The sequence below is a fragment of the Archocentrus centrarchus genome, chromosome 1, assembly GCF_007364275.1.
Source record: "Archocentrus centrarchus isolate MPI-CPG fArcCen1 chromosome 1, fArcCen1, whole genome shotgun sequence".
Classification (NCBI taxonomy): Eukaryota; Metazoa; Chordata; class Actinopteri; order Cichliformes; family Cichlidae; genus Archocentrus; species Archocentrus centrarchus.
In genome coordinates, this window is record NC_044346.1 from 26,882,283 (window position 1) to 26,901,752 (window position 19,470).

Consider the following 19,470-nt stretch of genomic DNA (forward strand, 5'->3'; position numbering starts at 1 on the left):
ACTTGTGCTCTTTCCCCCTTTTTTTTTTGCTCCCTTTCTCTCTCCCTTTTTCTTCTCTTTATTTTCCTCTTCTTCAGCCTGTCAGCTCTGGCTGTTACATAGTATGTGGAAAAATAACTCAGATAAATAAAATAAAGGGTTAAAACATCAACAAGAAGAGCCTATTGAGAACCTATAGAGCTCATCTTGAAATAGCAAATATGTTTGGCACAACAACGCATTCAGATCACAGTTCTGCTTGCAAGATCTACCAGACATGACAGGCTTTAAAAAAAAAAAAAAAAAAAAAAAAAAAAAAGTAATATAATAACTTCCTTTTTGAGCTCTAGTAGAAATAGTGTGTAATAATATTTTAATGTAATAATATTCTATATTATAATTTCAGCATATGAACTTAAACTAATGTGCTTCTAACATTTACAAACGTTTTCCGAGGAACAATCGTTAGAGTACATTTTAACTGCTTTGCCTTTTCTCACCGAGAACCTAGCCCATTTCCCACGTCGAAGAAAAAACGCCAAAGATGTACTATTGCAGCGAGAGCGCCACTCTTTAACCAACTCTGACCACAAAAATAGCACAATACACGACCTCTCATTATCAAGTATGTTTCATGACAATGAGGCAGACATTCTCTCTCTCTCTCTCTCTCTCTCACGCACTCACACACAACAAGATTGTTGGTTTGTGTATATTGCTTTCTGTGTGTTTTTTTTTTCAGGTGCTGTTTATTTTTTGTTTGTGTTTTCTTGCAGTAATAAAAGAGAAAATTTCCTTTAAACTCTTAACTAACCAGAGTAAGCACTAACACAGCCTTTAGAACCTAATTTACATGACAAAACAGACATTTTTTCTCTTGTGTAACTTGTGCAATAGATTAAAAAAGTTCTGAGCTTGTCTATTGAGTTGTGTATTAGCTGAATTAGTCGTTTATTGGTTGTATATTGTGATGTTTTTTACAACAAATAAACAGCAGGAAATATGCTGCTCATCACCCATATCTCCCTTCTTGCAAGTACCTAACACGAGTTAGAAGTGTGATTACATTTCTTGAAGAATGAAAGCCAAATGAGGAAGAAAGTTTATTGCTGTGTAAGCAACTTACAAAAGAAGAATCAGATCGGAGATCGACGCCTGTCCACAACACAAATTTATTTACCTGAAACATGAAAGGCCATAAAGATAAATCTGGTATAGTTCTGGATGTTAGAAACCTTAACGCTTCAGCCAGGACTGCTGTCTTAAACAATTACACAGGTGAAAGTGGTGAAGTGGCTGCAGCTCTGCCAGGTAAGTTTAGTTTGGTGAAAAACTTTTTTCTCTTGTGTAAAGTAGATAAAAGTAGATTTTTAAAAAGTTATGGTAATAGGATTGATGAAAAAGTAAAGAGAGAGGGCAGTAAAGTGTCACTGCGATAATGTACAACTAACAAACAACAGGAAGTATGCTGCTTGCCATGCATTGTACATGCTTCTCTTCCTTCTTCCAAGTACCCAATATAGGTTAGGAAGTATGATGATATTTCTTTAAGAAAGACAAAAATGAAGAAGAAAGTCTATTTGTCATGGTCCTGAGTCTAGGGTCAAGTGTTTTCTAGGTTTGGACTTTTGAACTCTGTTTTTTTATTATTATTTGCTGTGTCTGGGATCATGGATCTCTGGTTTGACTTTTATTTTGATTCTCAGGCCTTCTCATTTTTGATCATTTGGGTTATTGTTCATTTGTATTTGATCCCTTTCTTCAGTTATTATGCTTTCCCTGCATTTCCTCAGTGTACCTGCCTCCATGGGTTATGCATCTAGTCTACATTTCTGTCATGTTTAGTCACTTCCTGTTATACTTTATTAGCTTTAGTCTTGTCTGCTTTGTATTCAGTTGTCCTGTTAGTTAGATCCTGTTCAGCCGTGATCCCCTGGTGTGCCCTACCTCCCTGATTACCTGCTGCGTGTATATTGTCTCTGTTTTCTTCAGCTCTCTGTCGCGTTGTCATCAGTGGCTCCCAGCATACTGTGTGTTCTCCTGTCTGTGTGTTTATCTAATTCAGTTAGATTCCTGCTTTGAGGTCCTAAACCTGCCTGCCACAGCATAGTACATGACTTGCAAAACTTACAAAAGAAGAATCAGATCGGAGACTGACTTATCCAAACACACATTTATGTTAAATATGAAAGGCTATAAAGTTGAATCTGTTTAAAATTTACAATCATTATTTAACTAAACCTGGATGTCTTTGGAGTGTGGAGAGAAGTGGGAATACACAGAGAAGAACCGTGCAGGAATGGGGAGAACATGCAAACTCCACACATAAAGGCCATGGCTAGCATACATACATTTTCTTCCTCTTATCCAATTTAAATATTCTACAACATACTATCTTTATGACTGATCTACAGTTAAGGTTCATTCTTTAAGCAAACCTCTTGTTTGGCCCCTATTAAACTTAGCCTTTTTAACAAAAACAAAACGTTCCCTCAGCCGTAAAATACACGACAGGGGTATTGTGTGTTCCATGTGTCTTACCTCAGGATTGGCTGTAGTTTTCTGTAACAACTCATGAGGTTTACATTATGAGGTTTACTTTCCCACCGCGGAGGTTCCGGAGCCGGAGCAAGTTTCCATGCCGATCCCAAGGAAACGATTAAGAACGGGCCCGCGTTCCCACCGCGTTACTGTGAACTGCTCCTTTACGTATGAGTGTGGGCGGGTCCTCGTCTGGACACGGAAGCCGAAGCGCACAAACGTGGGAGAACACGCTCCCCTTTCTTGTGCTGCAAATACGTGTTAACTGTAATTTCCCCATTGTGGGATCAATAAAGTATCATCATCATCATCATCATCATCATCATCATCATCAAAGCAAACTACTGCAGCATCTGTGTGCAGCACAGAGGTAAACACAGACAGCGATTAGAGCAAGACGACAAGTACACACTTTGTATCCTTTTATCTGTGACAATGAACTGATACAAAGCAGCAAGTTCAGCCTTAGAGCCCAACCTAATTCACAGCCGTGAAAATTGCTTCGCTTTTCTCATGTAATACACATGTAATATGGTAGAAAACTTGATGTTGAGACGGCAGAGTCACACCCCTCTGCCGCTTTCGGCACGCGTTCCTGGTTCCAGACCAGCTAGCTTGCGGGGCCGGAATTGAACCCGTTTTTCAGCTGAGCACCAAGTGCTTCGGCGGTGGAAAACCCGCCTAACGGTTCAAATTACGGCACGGGCTCCGGAACCCTGTTGGTGGGAAGAGGCCTCAGAGGTGTTTTATTCACCCGCAATGTGAAAACAAAGCTTTATTTTTCATCATATTTGTGCTAAATGTTTCCCAGTTCAAATGCTAACCAGATGGATGGACATGTCTACACCCAAAACTAAGACTAAATGGTGATCTACTATCAAGCTGGCATAAGGCAACTTTAATGTATACTATAACTTAGTGCTGTAGTGGTTTCAGGACATGCAAGTCAGAAAAAGGGGTGCTTACCTTTGATAGTTGATGTGTCATGGTCCTGGGCTGGTGGCCCAGTGTTTTGTGTTCCTGTTGTATAGTTCTGTGTTACTGTGGTTTCTGTCTCCCTGTGCTATTGTTTATCCGTAGGTGTTTAGTCTGTGTGCACAATGTTAGGTTTCTTCCTGTTTTATTTTGGTAGGTCTTTGGTCGATGTGCTTTGGGTTTAATTTTGTTTCCTGTGTTTCCCTCCCAGCTGTTTCCCATTTGTCCATTACCTCCTGTGTATATAAGTCTTGTGTTTTCTGTGCCTGTTGTCGTGTCATTGGTTGTTCGCTGCTGTCTTGCATGTTTGTCCAATCGAGTAAAGCCCAGTTAGTTTCACGTCTCTCTCCCGTTAGGTGTATGCCGGGGACAGCTCCTGTATTTCTGTGTATTTGTACAAATAAAGCATGTGAGTGACTTACACCCGTCCTGGAGTTCTGCGTTTTGGGGTCCTCCTTCCTGCCTGCACAGCGGCGGGCCGTGACATGATGCAAACCTTAACAATGGCACATTGCCTGGTCTATCTTACTCAGTCCCCCTTATCTGAAGACACTTTAATGGTAAATGCACAAAGGATTGTCTCTCTGTGGTAGTTCTGCCAGAGACTGACAACTTCTCCGGGTTGTACCCTCTTGCCCTATGGCAGCTGGGATAGGCTACATACCACCGCACCCCCCCCACCCACCCACCCAACAAAATCAGACAGCCATACTTTGTATTGAAGAGTGCAAAATGTTAGTAAAGCAAATAACAATTTTTCTCCAGGTTAAGGCTGCATGAATGTAAATGAGTGTGATTGTCAGATAAATCCACTGGCACCACTTTTAGATTAAGATTAAGATAAGATTAAGATAGTGTTTATTTGTCACATGCACAGTTATACACAGTACAATGCACAGTGAAATGTATTTTGTACCTGCAACCATATATACACACACATATAAATAAGAAGAATAAAAATAAAAAAAAGTAATTCACACTATACACTATACTCTATATACTATACACTATACACACTTTTATAAATTATAATATTTACATTGTGCAATAATGGTCCAGTTAGGGCTCAGAGTTGAGCAGACGGATGGCTTGTGGGTAAAAACTCTTCTTCAACCTTTCAGTCTTAGCCCTCAGGCAGCGGTAACGCCGGCCTGATGGGAGCAGGGAGAAGAGAGAGTGTCCGGGGTGGCTGGGCTGTTTTAGGATCTTCATGGCCCTCAGCCTGCACTGCTTGGTGTAAATGTCCTGCAGGTTGGGGAGGGTGGTTCTGATGGTCCGTTCAGCTGAACGAACCACCCTTTTTAGGGCCATGAAGTCCTGCTTGGTGCAGTTTCCCATCCAGGTGGTGATGCTCCTACGCATGATGCTCTCGATGGTGCAGGTGTAAAAGTTCCTGAGCACCTTGAGTGGGAGCTTGAAGTCTCTCAGCCGCCTGAGGAGGTAGAGACGCTGTCTGGCCTTCTTCACAGTGATGTTTATGTGATGAGTCCAGGACAGGTCCTGTGAGATGGTCACTCCCAGGTATTTGAAAGTGTCCACTCTTTCCACCTCAGCACCACTGATGACAAGTGGATGGTAGTCCCTCTGCTGCTTCCTGCTGAAGTCCACGATCAGTTCCTTTGTTTTGCTGACGTTGAGCAGGAGGTGGTTCTCCTGGCACCAGTTCTCCAGGCGGGAGACCTCTCTCCTGTAGGCTGTCTCCTCATTGTGAGAGATTAGTCCCACAACAGCAGTGTCGTCAGCAAACTTGATGATGACGTTGGACTCTGACGTGGCCTCGCAGTCATGGGTGTACAGTGAGTACAGCAGAGGGCTGAGCACACAGCCTTGGGGGGATCCAGTGTTGAGGGTGAGGGAGGATGAGGTGAGGTGACCCACTCGTACCACCTGTGGTCTGCTGGTCAGGAAGCTGTGAACCCACCTGCACAGGGATGGGCCCAGGCCCAGGTCCAGCAGCTTAGAGACCAGCCTGGAGGGAACTATGGTTTTGAATGCTGAGCTGTAATCTACAAACAGCACTCTCACATAGTTCCCCTTACCAGTGTCTATGTGTGAAAGGGTCTTGTGGAGGAGGAAGGATATGGCGTCATCTGTGGATCTGTCTGGCCGGTATGCAAACTGTAGTGGGTCGAGGGTGGTGGGCAGTGAGGAGGTGATGAATGTCTTGATGAGTCTCTCAAAACACTTCATCACCACAGAGGTGAGTGCTATGGGCCTGAAGTCATTGGGGCTGCTGGGGTGTGGTTTCTTTGGGACAGGGACTATGATGGACTTTTTAAAGCAGGTGGGAATCACACACAGTTTCAGTGAGAGGTTGAATATCAGTGTAAACACAGGTGCCAGCTGGTCAGCGCAGGTCTTAAGGACACGTCCACTAATACCGTCTGGTCCAGCCGCTTTCCTGGTATTTACACGTCTAAACGCCCTCCTCACGTCGCGCTCCGTCACAGTGAGTGTCTCCGCCCCTCCGGCCAGGAGCGCAGCGGGCTGTCGGCTTCCAGACTCAAAGCGCGCAAAGAAGATGTTGAGTTCATCAGCCAGAGAAGCGTCGGCACTCACCGGGTGTGTGTGTGGTGCTTTGTAGTCCGTGATGGTGCGTAATCCCTGCCACAGTCCCCTGGAGTCAGACTGTTGTAGTTTCTGTTCCAGTCTGCGGCCGTAGCGATGTTTAGCCTCTTTCACCGCTCTGCGGACGTTGTATGATGCAACCTTGTAGTCCTCCATGTTCCCAGAGGCGAGGCCGGAGTTGTAGGCAACGGTGCGGGACCTCAGGGCGTCGCAGACAGATTTATCCACCCACGGCTTCTGGTTGGGAAAAGTCCTGATGGTCCTCCTAAGTGAAGTGTCTTCAACAACTTTCCCAATAAATCCCACAACAGTTTCCGTAAACTCCTCGATGTCTCCGCCCGCGCTGCTGCGAAACATGTCCCAGTCGGTTGAATCCAACGCACCCTGCAGAGCGGCCTCTGTTTGATCAGACCACCGTGTCACTTCTCTCACAGCAGGGGGTTCCTGCCTGAGCCGTTGTTTGTATTTCGGCATGAGAAGGACAGAGGTGTGGTCAGACTTCCCAAAAGGCGGAAGAGGCTTTGCTTTGTAGCCATCTTTGAATGGAGAGTAGCAGTGGTCTAGGGTCCTCTCTCCTCTGGTGGGGCAGTCGATGTGTTGAATAAACTCCGGTATTACCTTTTTCAAGTTTGCACTGTTAAAGTCCCCGGCTATGATGAGAGCCGCATCACGCTGGTTAGCCTGATAGGTGGAAATAGCCTCATGTAGCTCGGATAGTGCAGTGTTTGTGTCCGCCTGAGGTGGAATATAGACGGCGCTGAAGATGACCGAAGTGAACTCGCGGGGCAGGTAGTGGGGACGGCATTTCAGGGTTAGGAGCTCCAGGTTAGGTGAACATGATTGTTTCAGAAGGACAACATTCCTACTGTCACACCAGTTGTTATTAATCATTAGGCACACACCTCCTCCTCTTGATTTTCCAGACTCACTCGTTCTGTCCGTGCGGTGAACACTGAAGAACTCCGACGGCTGTACGGCGTGGTCCGGTATGAAGGGGGTCAGCCATGTCTCCGTGAGACAGATGATGTTGCAGTCCCTTATGTCCCTCTGAAACTGTATCCTGGCCCTGAGTTCGTCCAGCTTGTTATCCAGTGACTGGACATTAGCCAACAGGATGCTCGGCAGTGGCGTTTGGTGCGCTCTGCTCCTCAGCCTCTCTCTTACGCCGGCTCTTTTCCCTCGGGGCCTTGTCCGTGACCTGGGTCCTTTGTTTGAGCTGGCCCACTGGAAACGCAGTATTTCCTGAGGCCAAGTCGGGTCGGGAGAAAAAGGTGTCAGAATACAGCCAGAGTGCTGTATTCTGATATTAAAAAGAGTCTGTCTGTCATACGTGATATGACACAGAGCAGGCGGAATTATAAAGTCCAAAATTAGAGCTAAACCTAATATATACAAACAAAGCGTAGGAGCAGGTACGACGGCTGCTGACCTCACCGGCGCCATCTTGAACAGAACTTTAAAGAAAATTACTTCACAGGAGACTCCAACTGATGTACGGATAAAGTTTTATTCTTGCAAGAAGGCACAGTACGCTTTAACAATTCAGAGAGAAAGCTCAGAAGTCCCAGTGATCTCTCTTATTTATATGTGATTTCACATGATCTTTGTCCACACATTGGGTTAGGAAGACATCTTCCTGCATCATCTTGCACACCCTTCTTCTGTGAATCATCTTCATTTCCTTGCAGTTCATAATTGTAGAGGTGTTCAAATGCTGCTGGCTCCTCTAGTATGAATTATTCTTTCTTCAAGGCCATGTACAAAACTGTAATAAAAACACTCAAACAAGTGTTGTTACACCCAGCCACAGATTTCCTTATACATTTTTGCATTTGATTCTAACAGTGATAAAAAGACAACTGTCTGTGTGCATGTATGTGTGGTCTCTTTCCACAGGAGGAAAACTGCTTAAGTGGGTGGCTGTGAGCTTTTGTCTTGTATGTATCCTACAGGCTGCTCTCAACATTTCTCTTCGTCTTGCTCTACGTAAGATTTCTTTATTATTTAAAGATCTTATGTTAATAAATGTTGCTATTGTGAAAACAGGAAGCAAAATTCTCTACTACCACTTTTGCCAGCTTATGTATGCATTATTTATAATGTCCCCAAAATAGTTTATAGTTACAATAATAAAAGGAACATTCATTTTAAAGAACACTGTCTGTGTCATTGTGGATATAATCTGATCTTAACTTGGTAAACTCTCCACTAGGTACTGATGCCAGTTGTAAAAATCTGACTGAGGAAGAAGACAGTTTAAAGAAGAACAACGATGGTAAACATCATGGGATTAAAAGCCCTCCAGGTATGGAGAGAAAATTGACTCAAAATATCTGTGTGTCTGTAATGCAGGATTTGTGCGTAACCTGCTTGATTTGTAATTTTTTGTAATACACGATTCACCTGATACACACGCACAAAACTAAAGTTACGCACGAATCACCTGATACACACGCACAAAACTAAAGTTACGCACGAATCACCTGATACACACGCACAAAACGGCGGTTACGAGTGCACAAAGTTTTTGAGACACATTTCACGCTTCCGGTGAGCTCCCAGATTCGTGCGTAACTTGGTGCGTTTAATGCTAGTACAAAGCTGGGTCATCTGAGTTTTGTTCTGGGTCTAGTGTTTTTTTCCCGCTGAACTTATTTCACTCTATACTTGTGCCGAAGTGGAAAAGACGATTTTCTGTGGAAGATGGGATACCTCAGCACCCTTTAGTTATAACACATACACCTACATCTATTTTTTAATATTCTAATACTATTTACATATGCATTTGTGAGCTGTACAAATGTAATTATTTGGTTAAAAGAAACGACCACTAGGTGGTGCAATGCTTCTCTGGCTCGGAAAACAGCCAGTCAAACTCTGAGAGGCACAAAGGAATAGTAGGCGACTGTTATGGCAGGGAATCACGGTGGTCTACCCTCAGAAGTAATTTAAAGTTAAAATCTGCACACTTTGCTATCCGATTATAATGAGTATTTTTAGAGATTGCGTTTTATGTGTCAAGTAGTTTGATACAGTTCTCCATGCATTTCTCTGTTAGCTAGAACTCATCTTTATGTGAGCTAAGCTACTTTAGCTGTTGGTAGCTAAGACAGTACATTCCAGATCTATGAAAGCTATCTCTAAATTTATCTCCAGGCTCAGATGTTTTATAATGCCTCTCAGAGTTTGACTGGAAACGAAACGACCACCTAGTGGTCGTTTCTTTTAACCAAATAATTACATTTGTACAGCTGGTTACGCACAAATCCTGCATTACAGACACACAGATATTTTGAGTCAATTTTCTCTCCATATCCAGGAGCCACAAATAAATGCATCCAATATTGTATGCATATAATTTGTTAAATTTGATAAATGCTACATATTAAATAAGGACTGAAAGAAAGCCCATAGTAACCGTGACAGGAGAGGCTTTCTTTCATTATCATTATGAAAAAAAACTAAATTTAAAATCTAAAACATTTCTGGTTTCATGCTTTATAACAGAATGGTTTGTGCTCACATACTGAAACAAACTAAATGTAATTCATAACTTTATCCAATATATAAGTATTCCATTTAAATTATACGTTGCTGGCATGCTCTGGTTATACACTGTAAAACCCAATGAGTTAGTTCAACTCAAATTATTTGAGGAAACTGATTGCCTTGAATCATTTAAGTTCATTAACCTCCTAAGACTCTGTGCCCACCTATGGGGACATTGCATTTTAGCTTTGCTGCATCTTAAACTTCATTCTGCTCAATAGTGTTTTATACTTTGCTAAGCCATTTTGACTTTGCTGTGTTATGCTTTAAAATAAACCCATTGTTCCCATCTGAGGACATCTTTTTATAAAAAAAAGTATGTAACAACCATGCAACAAATTACAACTTCCTGTTTGAAGAGGAAACTCAGTTTATATACATATCAAGTCCATCTAATCACAAATATCTAGAAGAAATTAAAAATGTATCACAAACAGGAGCTCAATTCTCAGGAGGTTATCTCAAACATTTAAAGCATGAAAAAATTACTCATTATGAGTAAAAGTAACTAAGATATTTTGTGGTAAAGCACCTTGGATGAATAAAGTCAAAAATGCTCTGATTTGATTAAAAGGAAACACAACATGCCTGCCTTTTTTTTTTTCTTCTGGGAAGGGGGGGCTTTATTTGACAGTCAGGGTTGAAGAGAGCTGCACAGGACGTACCCTGCCTCTCGCCCTATGTCAGCTGGGATAGGCCCCAGCATCCCCGCAACCCCCAAACAAGCAGAAGTGAATGGATGGATTCTATCTTTTTGATATGACCAACTAGGGATGCACCAATCCGATATTCAGTATCGGTATCAGTCCGATCCTGACCTAAATTACTGGATTGGATATCGGAAAGGAATAAAAAATGCAATCCGATCCGATCCAACCCACATTAGCTGCATTACAGTTCTCTGTTATCGCCTTCTTCTTGTGGGTTTGCGGTTGACCAAACCCGCTTAGAGCTGCATTACTGCCACCAACTGGAATGTAATGGGGATCAGGAGTTAAAAAAAAACCCTCCGATTCTAAAAAGTTCTCTGTCGCTGTGACATTGTGGATTATCGCTGACATGTTTTTCCACGGTTCCACCGCTCTCTACCATGTTTGTGCGTTGTGCTCACTGTGCTGAGAATTTCAGCTGTTATTTTTTTCTCTACTTCAGCTCCGAGTTCAATCGCAGTTTGCTAGCGAGCACAGCTATTAGCACTAGCGATCGTTCGGCACCGGACGGACCCCTTCCCTGTCAAAATATTTTTTATATTTTAATTCCTGATAGGTGACTAAATCTTGACCTGCAGTAGAAACGTATTTAGGAGAATAACATATTTAGGAAAAACTGCAGTATGGAAGTTAAAATATGCAGATGAGCTGTTAATATGGAAAAAGTATTTCTTATCCAGTTACTTGGGTAATCGATGGAATAATCGATAGAATACTCGATTACTAAAATAATCGATAGTTGCAGCCCTAATGAAATTTGCAATATGCCATAAGCTAATGCATCACCTTCTCACATAGGAGCAACAGGATTCAGGTAATAGAGCGTTTGTTGTAAGTAAGTAAAGTTTATTTATATAGTGTTTTTCACAGACAAAAAGTCACAATGCACTGTACAATAATTAAAACACAATATCAAAAAAAACAAAACAAACAAAGCATATAAAACACCATGTTAAAAACATATTAACATTACCATATTAAAAGAAAAAGAATAAAATAAAATAAAGTCAACAGAAAGCCTGGTTAAATAGAAAAGTTTTCAGCTGTTTTTTAAAAGACACCACAGAGTCAGCTAAACAGAGCTGTAGTGGTAAACAGTTCCAGAGCTTTGGCACCACTGCCTGTCCCCCCGGTCTTTAGTCTTGTATGTGGGACAACTAAAAGATTTTTATTTTGTTGTGTGAGAGACTGTTGACTTATATCCAGGCATTTAAAAACAATTGTTTAAAAAAAAAAAAAAAGATTGAATTTGTATCGGTATTGGCAGATATCCAAATGTAAAATTCGGTATCGGACAAAAAAAGTGGTATCGTGCCATCCCTGTGACCAACATCAAATCTTTACACTTTGGCAGATCGTTAACAGTTATCTGCATACATATTTGGTAAAAACTGAAATATAAACAACAACTGAAAGATGAAGTGGTGTTTACATTTTTTGTAACAAAAACAAATTTAACAACAAATTTAAGTGTACTCAAAACAACTGAGATAGAACTTCAACAATTCATTTTAAATTCTATTTAATATATGGGAATGAGAGGCTCCAACTTTTTCAGCAGATTAAATTAAATGAACTTACTTCTTTTATTAAGATATATTGTTAGGTTTTACAGTGTACTTCAAGTGTTGGTAACATAACATAAAAATAACAGTTTTGCAGCAGGATTCCATCAATAAGGAGCGAGAAGAGCCGAAGAGGCAACTCGATTCTATTAGTGAATATATCTGTTTTTACTAGTAATAAGAAAACTGGCAACATTGAACTGGACTTTGTCTTTATTCATTTATGTTTAAATGTTAAAATTAATTAAAATATTAATTTATTGAATTGTATAACATCTAATCTTTCTTTCTTTTTTTTTTTTTTTTTTTTTTTTTTAGTCCGTCATGTCTGGCAGATATTGCAACCAGAACTGCAATCTTGCAATCTAATCTTTCTTATCTTATGGCAGCTTCACAGAATAATATCCTGACTAGAGAGAGAGATGACTTGAAGAGGAAATTAGCGGACTTTGGTGAGTATGAGCATGAAAGTCATACCAATGATGAGGAGTTCAAATAACATCCAGCATAATATCCAGCTCTACACAAAAAAGAACCTTGATTAAAAGAACTTGGTTGTAAGCAAAAACCAAAGCAAAATCGAAAAGTAAGTCCAGAATGACCGAACCAAAACCAAAACAGAAGCTCAAACTGGGAACTATGGAAAGTCAAATTCACAACTTTTTAATGGGAAAAAACCTATCCAAACCTACCTGTACCTTTGGGGCTTGACTGAGGAAGAAGAAAGTTTGAAGAAGAACAACTCTGGTAAACATCATGGGGATTAAAAGCCCTCCAGGAGTCACAAATAAATGCATCAAATATTGTGCTCATATAATTTGTTAAATTTGATAAATGCTACATATTAAATGAAGACTGAAAGAAAGGCCATAGTAACTGTGACAGGAGAGGCTTTCTTTCATTATCAAAATGAAAACAAACTAAATCTAAAACATTTCTGGTTTCTTGCTTTATAATAGAATGGTTTGTGCTCACATACTGAAACAAAATAAATGTGATTCATAACTTTATCCAATATATAAGTATTCCATTTAAATTATATGTTGTTGACATGCTCTGGTTATACTTCAAGTGTTGGTAACATAACATAAAAATAACAATTTTGCAGCAGGATTCCATGAATAAGAGCAGAAGAGGCAACTCTATTCTATTAGTGAATATATTTGTTTTTACTAGTAATCAGAAAACTGGCAACACTGAATTGGACTTTGTCCTCATTCATTTATGTTTAAATGTTAAAATTATTTAAAATATTAATTTATTGAATTGTATAACATATAATCTTCCATTTATTTTTTTTTTTTTTTTTTTTTTTTTTTTTTTTTAGTCTGTCATGTCTGGCAGATATTGCAACCAGAACTGCAATCTTGCAATCTAATCTTTCTTATCTTATGGCAGCTTCACAGAATAATATCCTGACTAGAGAGATAGATGACTTGAAGAGGAAATTAGCGGACTTTGGTGAGTATGAGCATGAAAGTCATACCAATGATGAGGAGTTCAAATAATATCCAGCATAATATCCAGCTCTACACAAAAAAGAACCTTGATTAAAATAACTTGGTTGTAAGCAAAAACCAAAGCAAAATCGAAAAGTAAGTCCAGAATGACCGAACCAAAACCAAAACAGAAGCTCAAACTGGGAACTATGGAAAGTCAAATTCACAACTTTTTAATGGGAAAAAACCTATCCAAACCTACCTGTACCTTTGGGGCTTGACTGATGAAGAAGAAAGTTTGAAGAACAACAACTCTGGTAAACATCATGGGGATTAAAAGCCCTCCAGGAGTCACAAATAAATGCATCAAATATTGTGCTCATATAATTTGTTAAATTTGATAAATGCTACATATTAAATGAAGACTGAAAGAAAGGCCATAGTAACTGTGACAGGAGAGGCTTTCTTTCATTATCAAAATGAAAACAAACTAAATCTAAAACATTTCTGGTTTCTTGCTTTATAATAGAATGGTTTGTGCTCACTTACTGAAACAAAATAAATGTGATTCATAACTTTATCCAATATATAAGTATTCCATTTAAATTATATGTTGTTGACATGCTCTGGTTATACTTCAAGTGTTGGTAACATAACATAAAAATAACAATTTTGCAGCAGGATTCCATGAATAAGAGCAGAAGAGGCAACTCTATTCTATTAGTGAATATATTTGTTTTTACTAGTAATCAGAAAACTGGCAACACTGAATTGGACTTTGTCCTCATTCATTTATGTTTAAATGTTAAAATTATTTAAAATATTTAATTTATTGAATTGTATAACATATAATCTTCCATTTTTTTTTTCTTTAGTCTGTCATGTCTGGCAGGTATTGCAACCAGAACTGCAATCTTGCAATCTAATCTTTCTTATCTTATGGCAGTTTCACAGAATAATATCCTGACTAGAGAGAGAGATGACTTGAAGAGGAAATTAGAGGACTTTGGTGAGTATGAGCATGAAACTCATACCAATGATGAGGAGTTCAAATATTATCCAGCGTAATATCCAGCTCTACACACTGCAGGTTTGTAAAAACTAGATTCAGAGCTTTTACAAACATTTGTAATGGAGAGTAAAGTGTAGGATCCAAATGCAAGAATTAAGCAAATAAACAAAGAAAAAGAACCTTGATTAAAATAACATGGTTGTAAGCAAAAACCAAAGCAAAGTCAAAAAGTAAGTCCAGAATGACAAACCTAAATTCAACCCCAAAGCAGGGAAGGGACAGATGGGCCATGAATAGGACTAAGGGGGGGGGAAATGGGACTATTTATATACATAAGAATGAGAGGGAATGAGACATAAGTGTGGACAATCACAATAATAATTAAAACCGCAAGCGGTGATATCAGGCCCTCGCACCCGTGGCGCACGTTGACCCGTTGTGCTCGTCAACCCGTGGCACACTCGGAGGTCTTGTGATCGTGATGGTGTACAGAAGGTCTGTAGAAAGTTGAATTCTTTTATGGGAAAAGATATCTTTTGCTCTCCACATAGACCCAATCGAATAATTCGGGGTGTGGTCACGACTCCAGCATGCAAAATAGGGCATGGGTCTGATTGACTTTTTTGATCAGGGTGATGTAAAGAATGTTCCAACAAATTTTCATACATTTCCGATTCCGATTTCCGTTTGTGGACGCAATACAAAATTTAATTTGCTTCTGAAACATGTCAGTGTGAGAAATACGCAAAAAAAAAAAAAATCAGGAAGGGGGCAAATACTTTCACATATATACATAAGATCAAATATTCTATGATTCAGATAAAAAAGTTTGTTGTATCCTGGAACGTAGGAATTAATCAAATTTTCATTTAGATTTCAGCTCCAAACGATCACAAAAACAGTGTAATCAATAAAAAATGATTATTGTTAAAATTATTCTGTTACATTATGCACCGTATACTCTTACTCCTGATATATTCTGCAGCGCTAAGTCTTTGCAGGGCCTACAGCGTAACCTACATAAGTGGCTAGATGTTGTCGGCACTACTCCATTATGGTGAATTATGTGTCAATTACCATTAATTATTGAGCGGGAAAACTACGTTGTTACCGGACTTCAACTTCCCAAGATATGTAATGTGTCAGGGCAATGCAGCCCATAAAGACTGTGATTGGCCTGTTCAGCACCATCGTATCCTCACATGCTTTTCCAGCTACTTTTATGGTGCAGATTTTTAATTTATCAGCAAGAGAATAACAATCAGCATCTCAATAAAAGGAATAATAATCATAGTATCAATATAAGGAAGTGGAAAAACTAGAGGAACAAATATGTTCGCACCCAAAAAAAGTTGACCCCAAAGAGCGAAGACCCTGGAGGGAAAAGAGTCAAAGCATTTTATTTGTTTCTGTTGTCCACACCGCACCCCTGCCAGCATAACTAGTATTTGCTGTGTCGACCTGAGTAATTCTGATTTAGTCTGAAGCAGAGCATGTTTTCTGTTTGCTCTGGGGTATAATGGGTCAGCTTGACTGGAATCAGTCTCTATCAATATCAAATAACGTCTGTTATGTCCCTACCAATCACGGGGCTTGATTAGCAAGGGACGGTAGGGAATTGTCCTTACTAATATTTGCACTGCGGGTGTAATTAGCACCACACTGGACCCCAATTCGTCACCAAAAACCCCAGAAATCGATTCAACTCACATCCCTACAAATGTTAATAACAAAGCTTTTGAATACACTTACAGGATCTGTCAGCAATGTTGTGGCAGTCACTGAAATGTGAGCAAATTTATTTGGTCTAAATAACTATTTGGTCGTGATAACTGGCATTACCATTCTATTCATTTATTTATTAGTTGTGTTTAATTTCTAATGTTTTTATTTATACTGCAATTTATTTATATATTTTTTTTATATTTTATATAGTCTGTATTTTATTTTCAGTCTAGTATTTATTGTCAAGAGATTGTAGAAGTGAACTAGAATTCAAGATATTCACTATTGTCTAAGTGCAATAAATGCAGTGTGTTTGCAAAGTCACTGAGTAATTAAATAACTGTCATTTCAATATTGACCAAAATAATTGTGATTATGATTTTTTCCATAATCAAGCAGCCCTACTTGAACATTTTACATGTATTTCTCAGGAGTTATTTAGTTTTCTTTTTTTCTTCCTGCTCTCGGTGGAGACGGACGCATTTTCCTCTTCTCCCCAGCCTTCCCTATCTACCCCTGCTTTTTGCTGCTTCGCTGCTTAGAGCATCTCTTCACACATCCCCAAACTGGAAATTAAATCATGGATCTGGTCAGCTGGTCTCTCAATACTATTGATGGCCAAATTTTCATCACGAGGAGATTGGGAGAAGGGGAACCCTCTTTCCTCTGGTCCAACTACACACCCAGCTGGCTATGTTATGGATTCCCGTGGGGATGGAAGATAACGTTCCTGGCTGCACCGTGTAGACGTGGCATATTGATACCAGGATTTTTTTCCCGAATTGGACCTGGGGATACCTGGTTTCCAGGCAGCTGTTCAAGCCCTAGTAAGGCTGCCTATGAGGGATGCAGAAACAGTACGAACTCAATCAGACTCAGTAGAGCTGAATCGAAATGGATTACATCTGGAGGAGTGTTGGAGTCTCTGTTCTGCATGGTAGAACCAAATTCAGATTATTGGACTTCTGAGAGGTAACCAGAAAACTGTAAGGTCTGTCAGCAAATAGTTATGACAGCCTGAACCAAAACAATTGCAGTATTTGGAATTTGGCTCCCAGACGGCCTTGGATGGCTGTCTATCTAAATCATCTCCTGGAGATGTTATGTAAACAGATGCTCTTCATCCCCGCCCCATGTTGTGACCTGTATGAACTGGTATCCTGGCAACCAAGGCTGACTATACCATCTTATCATGAACATTATCATGAACTGCTAGTCTGGAAGCTGTGTGGCCATCACAGTATCCTGCTCGTCTCCACTGGCAACCCCTCCCCTACCCACCCTAGTGCTCTTCAGGCTTTAAATGTGCTACTGCTTTGCTGAGGTGTTTTTTTGGAACCTCGTATGGTGTTCATAATGAACACCATACGAGATGATTTTTTTTGAACCTACCTGTCCCAGTGTATCTCTTTCTGTTTTCCTGCTAAAGGTAGCGCCGGCAAAACGGCTGCACGACCTCAGACACCTGTCCCCCCTGTTTGTTTTTGTTGTTTGTATTTCTCTTGGATGGGTGTTCTGGAACGCAAATTTTGTTATATGTTTACATATAATGACAATAAAGTCTTCTTGAATCTTGAATACTCTTCCTACAGTTATTTTTTTCTTTCTCTAAAAGTTCACTATGCACAACAAGGTTGGCAGTATTTCAACGGTAGTTTCTATTATATTTCTTCAACCAAACAAAACTGGCAAGACAGTAGAGATGACTGTTTGCAGAGAGGTGCAAGCTTGGCAATTATCAACAGCAAAGAAGAACAGGTATGTCTATTAATCCATGACATAGCTAGATAATAGAATGAAAACTGAATTAACACAACAACTACATCCTGAGTGACATCATTTCAATGTTTTATTCCTATTTGTTTGTTTAAATAAGAAATTCATAAGGCAGCAGCAAGAGACGATAATCTGGATTGGACTGACTGACAAAGAGACAGAAGGGGTCTGGAAATGGGTGGATGAGACTCCACTGACAGGAAGGTGCACACATTAATAATTATTTAAATCAAACAAATCTACATTTATATTTAGATTCTAAATATGAGGAATTTGGTTAAGTTGTTTCTAACTTGCATGTCATGCTGTATTTTGCTTTTTTGTCCTCTTTATTAAAAGTTTCTCTTTTTTTCCCAGCTTCTGGTACTCTGGGGAACCCAACAATTATCGTGGCAGTGATGAAGACTGTGTAGTAATAAATTACTACAATGATGAAAACAGCTGGAATGATGCAGTGTGTGAAAACCAAAACCTCTGGCTCTGTGAAAAGAAAATGGTTATATAGGTGAACACTTAAGCTGAATTTATTATTTTAAGTTACATATTTCGTTAAATGTCACACTGAGTTGTCTCCACGAACAAGTTTCAAGAGCTTCTGTTATAGTGATGAGTCGCGAACGATCCGGCTCTTTGAAGTGAACGACGGGAGCCGGCTCCCGATAGTGAGCCGTTTCTTTTTCTTTTCATTCGTTTCCTTTTTTTTTGTGTGGAAGCCACACGTGATTGGTTAAGATGAATGGTAGCATAATTATGTTAATTGTTGCCATACTGAAGCCCTTCACAGTATTAATTCATAATATATGTTTGTTTGTTTGTTTGTTTTTTAGTAGTGCACAAACTCTACCCAATATTTCTGGTACATCAAACAATCAAATGAACCCACAAAGTAACAAGTGAAACATAACTAAGACTAAAATATTGGCTCCAAGTTTCCCTTACTTACATATTGGGGGCAGCAGCAGTTCAGGTGGTAGAGCAGGTTTTCTACCAATATAAAGCTCAGTGGATTGATCCCTGTCTCCTCCTGTCTGATTGCCGAAGTACCCTTGGGCAAGATACTGAAACCTCATTGCTTCCAATGCATCCATCAGAGAGAGTGTGTGAATGAGCCTTGCAGTAGAAAGCACACTGAAAGGCAGAAGGTCAAAAGGCATTAAATTTACTGTAATAATACAAAGTATATTTATTAGGGGTGGGACTCGATTAAAAAAATTAATCTAATTAATTAGGAGCTTTGTAATTAATTAATCGAAATTAATCACATTTTAATCACATTTAAATATTTAACATGATAAATTTTAATTTAAGTTTGATTGACGAATGAATCAATATACAAAAGCTTAAACTTCAAAATTTTGTTTATTTTCCCACCAGTCTAAGTAGACTGGTGGGAAAATAACATTAATGTCTCACTTATTATAGTTGGAAATTAACCATTCACTCAGCTGTATTCCTTGATGCTGAAATGTGTTATGCTTGTTTTAACAGCTTATTTTGAATTAAATACTTAAACCACAAAAAGGAGAAAAAGTTCGTTCTCTGTTTAACCAGCTGCTTTTCCACAGCTGTGCTTCGCACTCACGGTTGCTGGCGACACGAGCTACGCAGAGGTGAGGGCAGGCGACGCTGAT

General features: G+C 39.6%; 1 protein-coding gene across 2 annotated transcripts; it reads left to right on the top strand.

Annotated features, from left to right (window-relative positions):
• Positions 1-1,120: 1,120 nt before the first annotated feature.
• Positions 1,121-18,545, top strand: LOC115795407 (C-type lectin domain family 4 member M-like). Of its 2 annotated transcripts, none has more exons than XM_030751336.1 (9): positions 1,121-1,290; positions 7,960-8,049; positions 8,276-8,368; positions 12,277-12,339; positions 13,286-13,348; positions 14,273-14,335; positions 17,679-17,821; positions 17,940-18,043; positions 18,197-18,545. In XM_030751336.1, the coding sequence occupies exons 1-9, from the start codon at positions 1,167-1,169 to the stop codon at positions 18,342-18,344; spliced, it is 891 nt and encodes a 296-aa protein (XP_030607196.1). In that variant the 5' UTR covers positions 1,121-1,166; the 3' UTR covers positions 18,345-18,545. The 2 variants fall into 2 exon arrangements, with proteins under 2 accessions (XP_030607196.1, XP_030607282.1); XM_030751422.1 differs by having other exon boundaries at positions 8,276-8,338.
• The last annotated feature ends 925 nt before the right edge of the window (positions 18,546-19,470 follow it).

What these genes read in the sequence shown, in the direction of transcription:
- LOC115795407 (XM_030751336.1), top strand. Translation starts at nt 1,167, where the DNA reads ATGAAAGGCCATAAAGATAAATCTGGTATAGTTCTGGATGTTAGAAAC. An exon ending in TGGGATTAAAAGCCCTCCAG is followed by an intron (nt 8,369 to 12,276) that starts GTATGGAGAGAA and finishes ATCTTATGGCAG; the next exon opens with CTTCACAGAATAATATCCTG. An exon ending in GAGACTCCACTGACAGGAAG is followed by an intron (nt 18,044 to 18,196) that starts GTGCACACATTA and finishes TTTTTTTCCCAG; the next exon opens with CTTCTGGTACTCTGGGGAAC.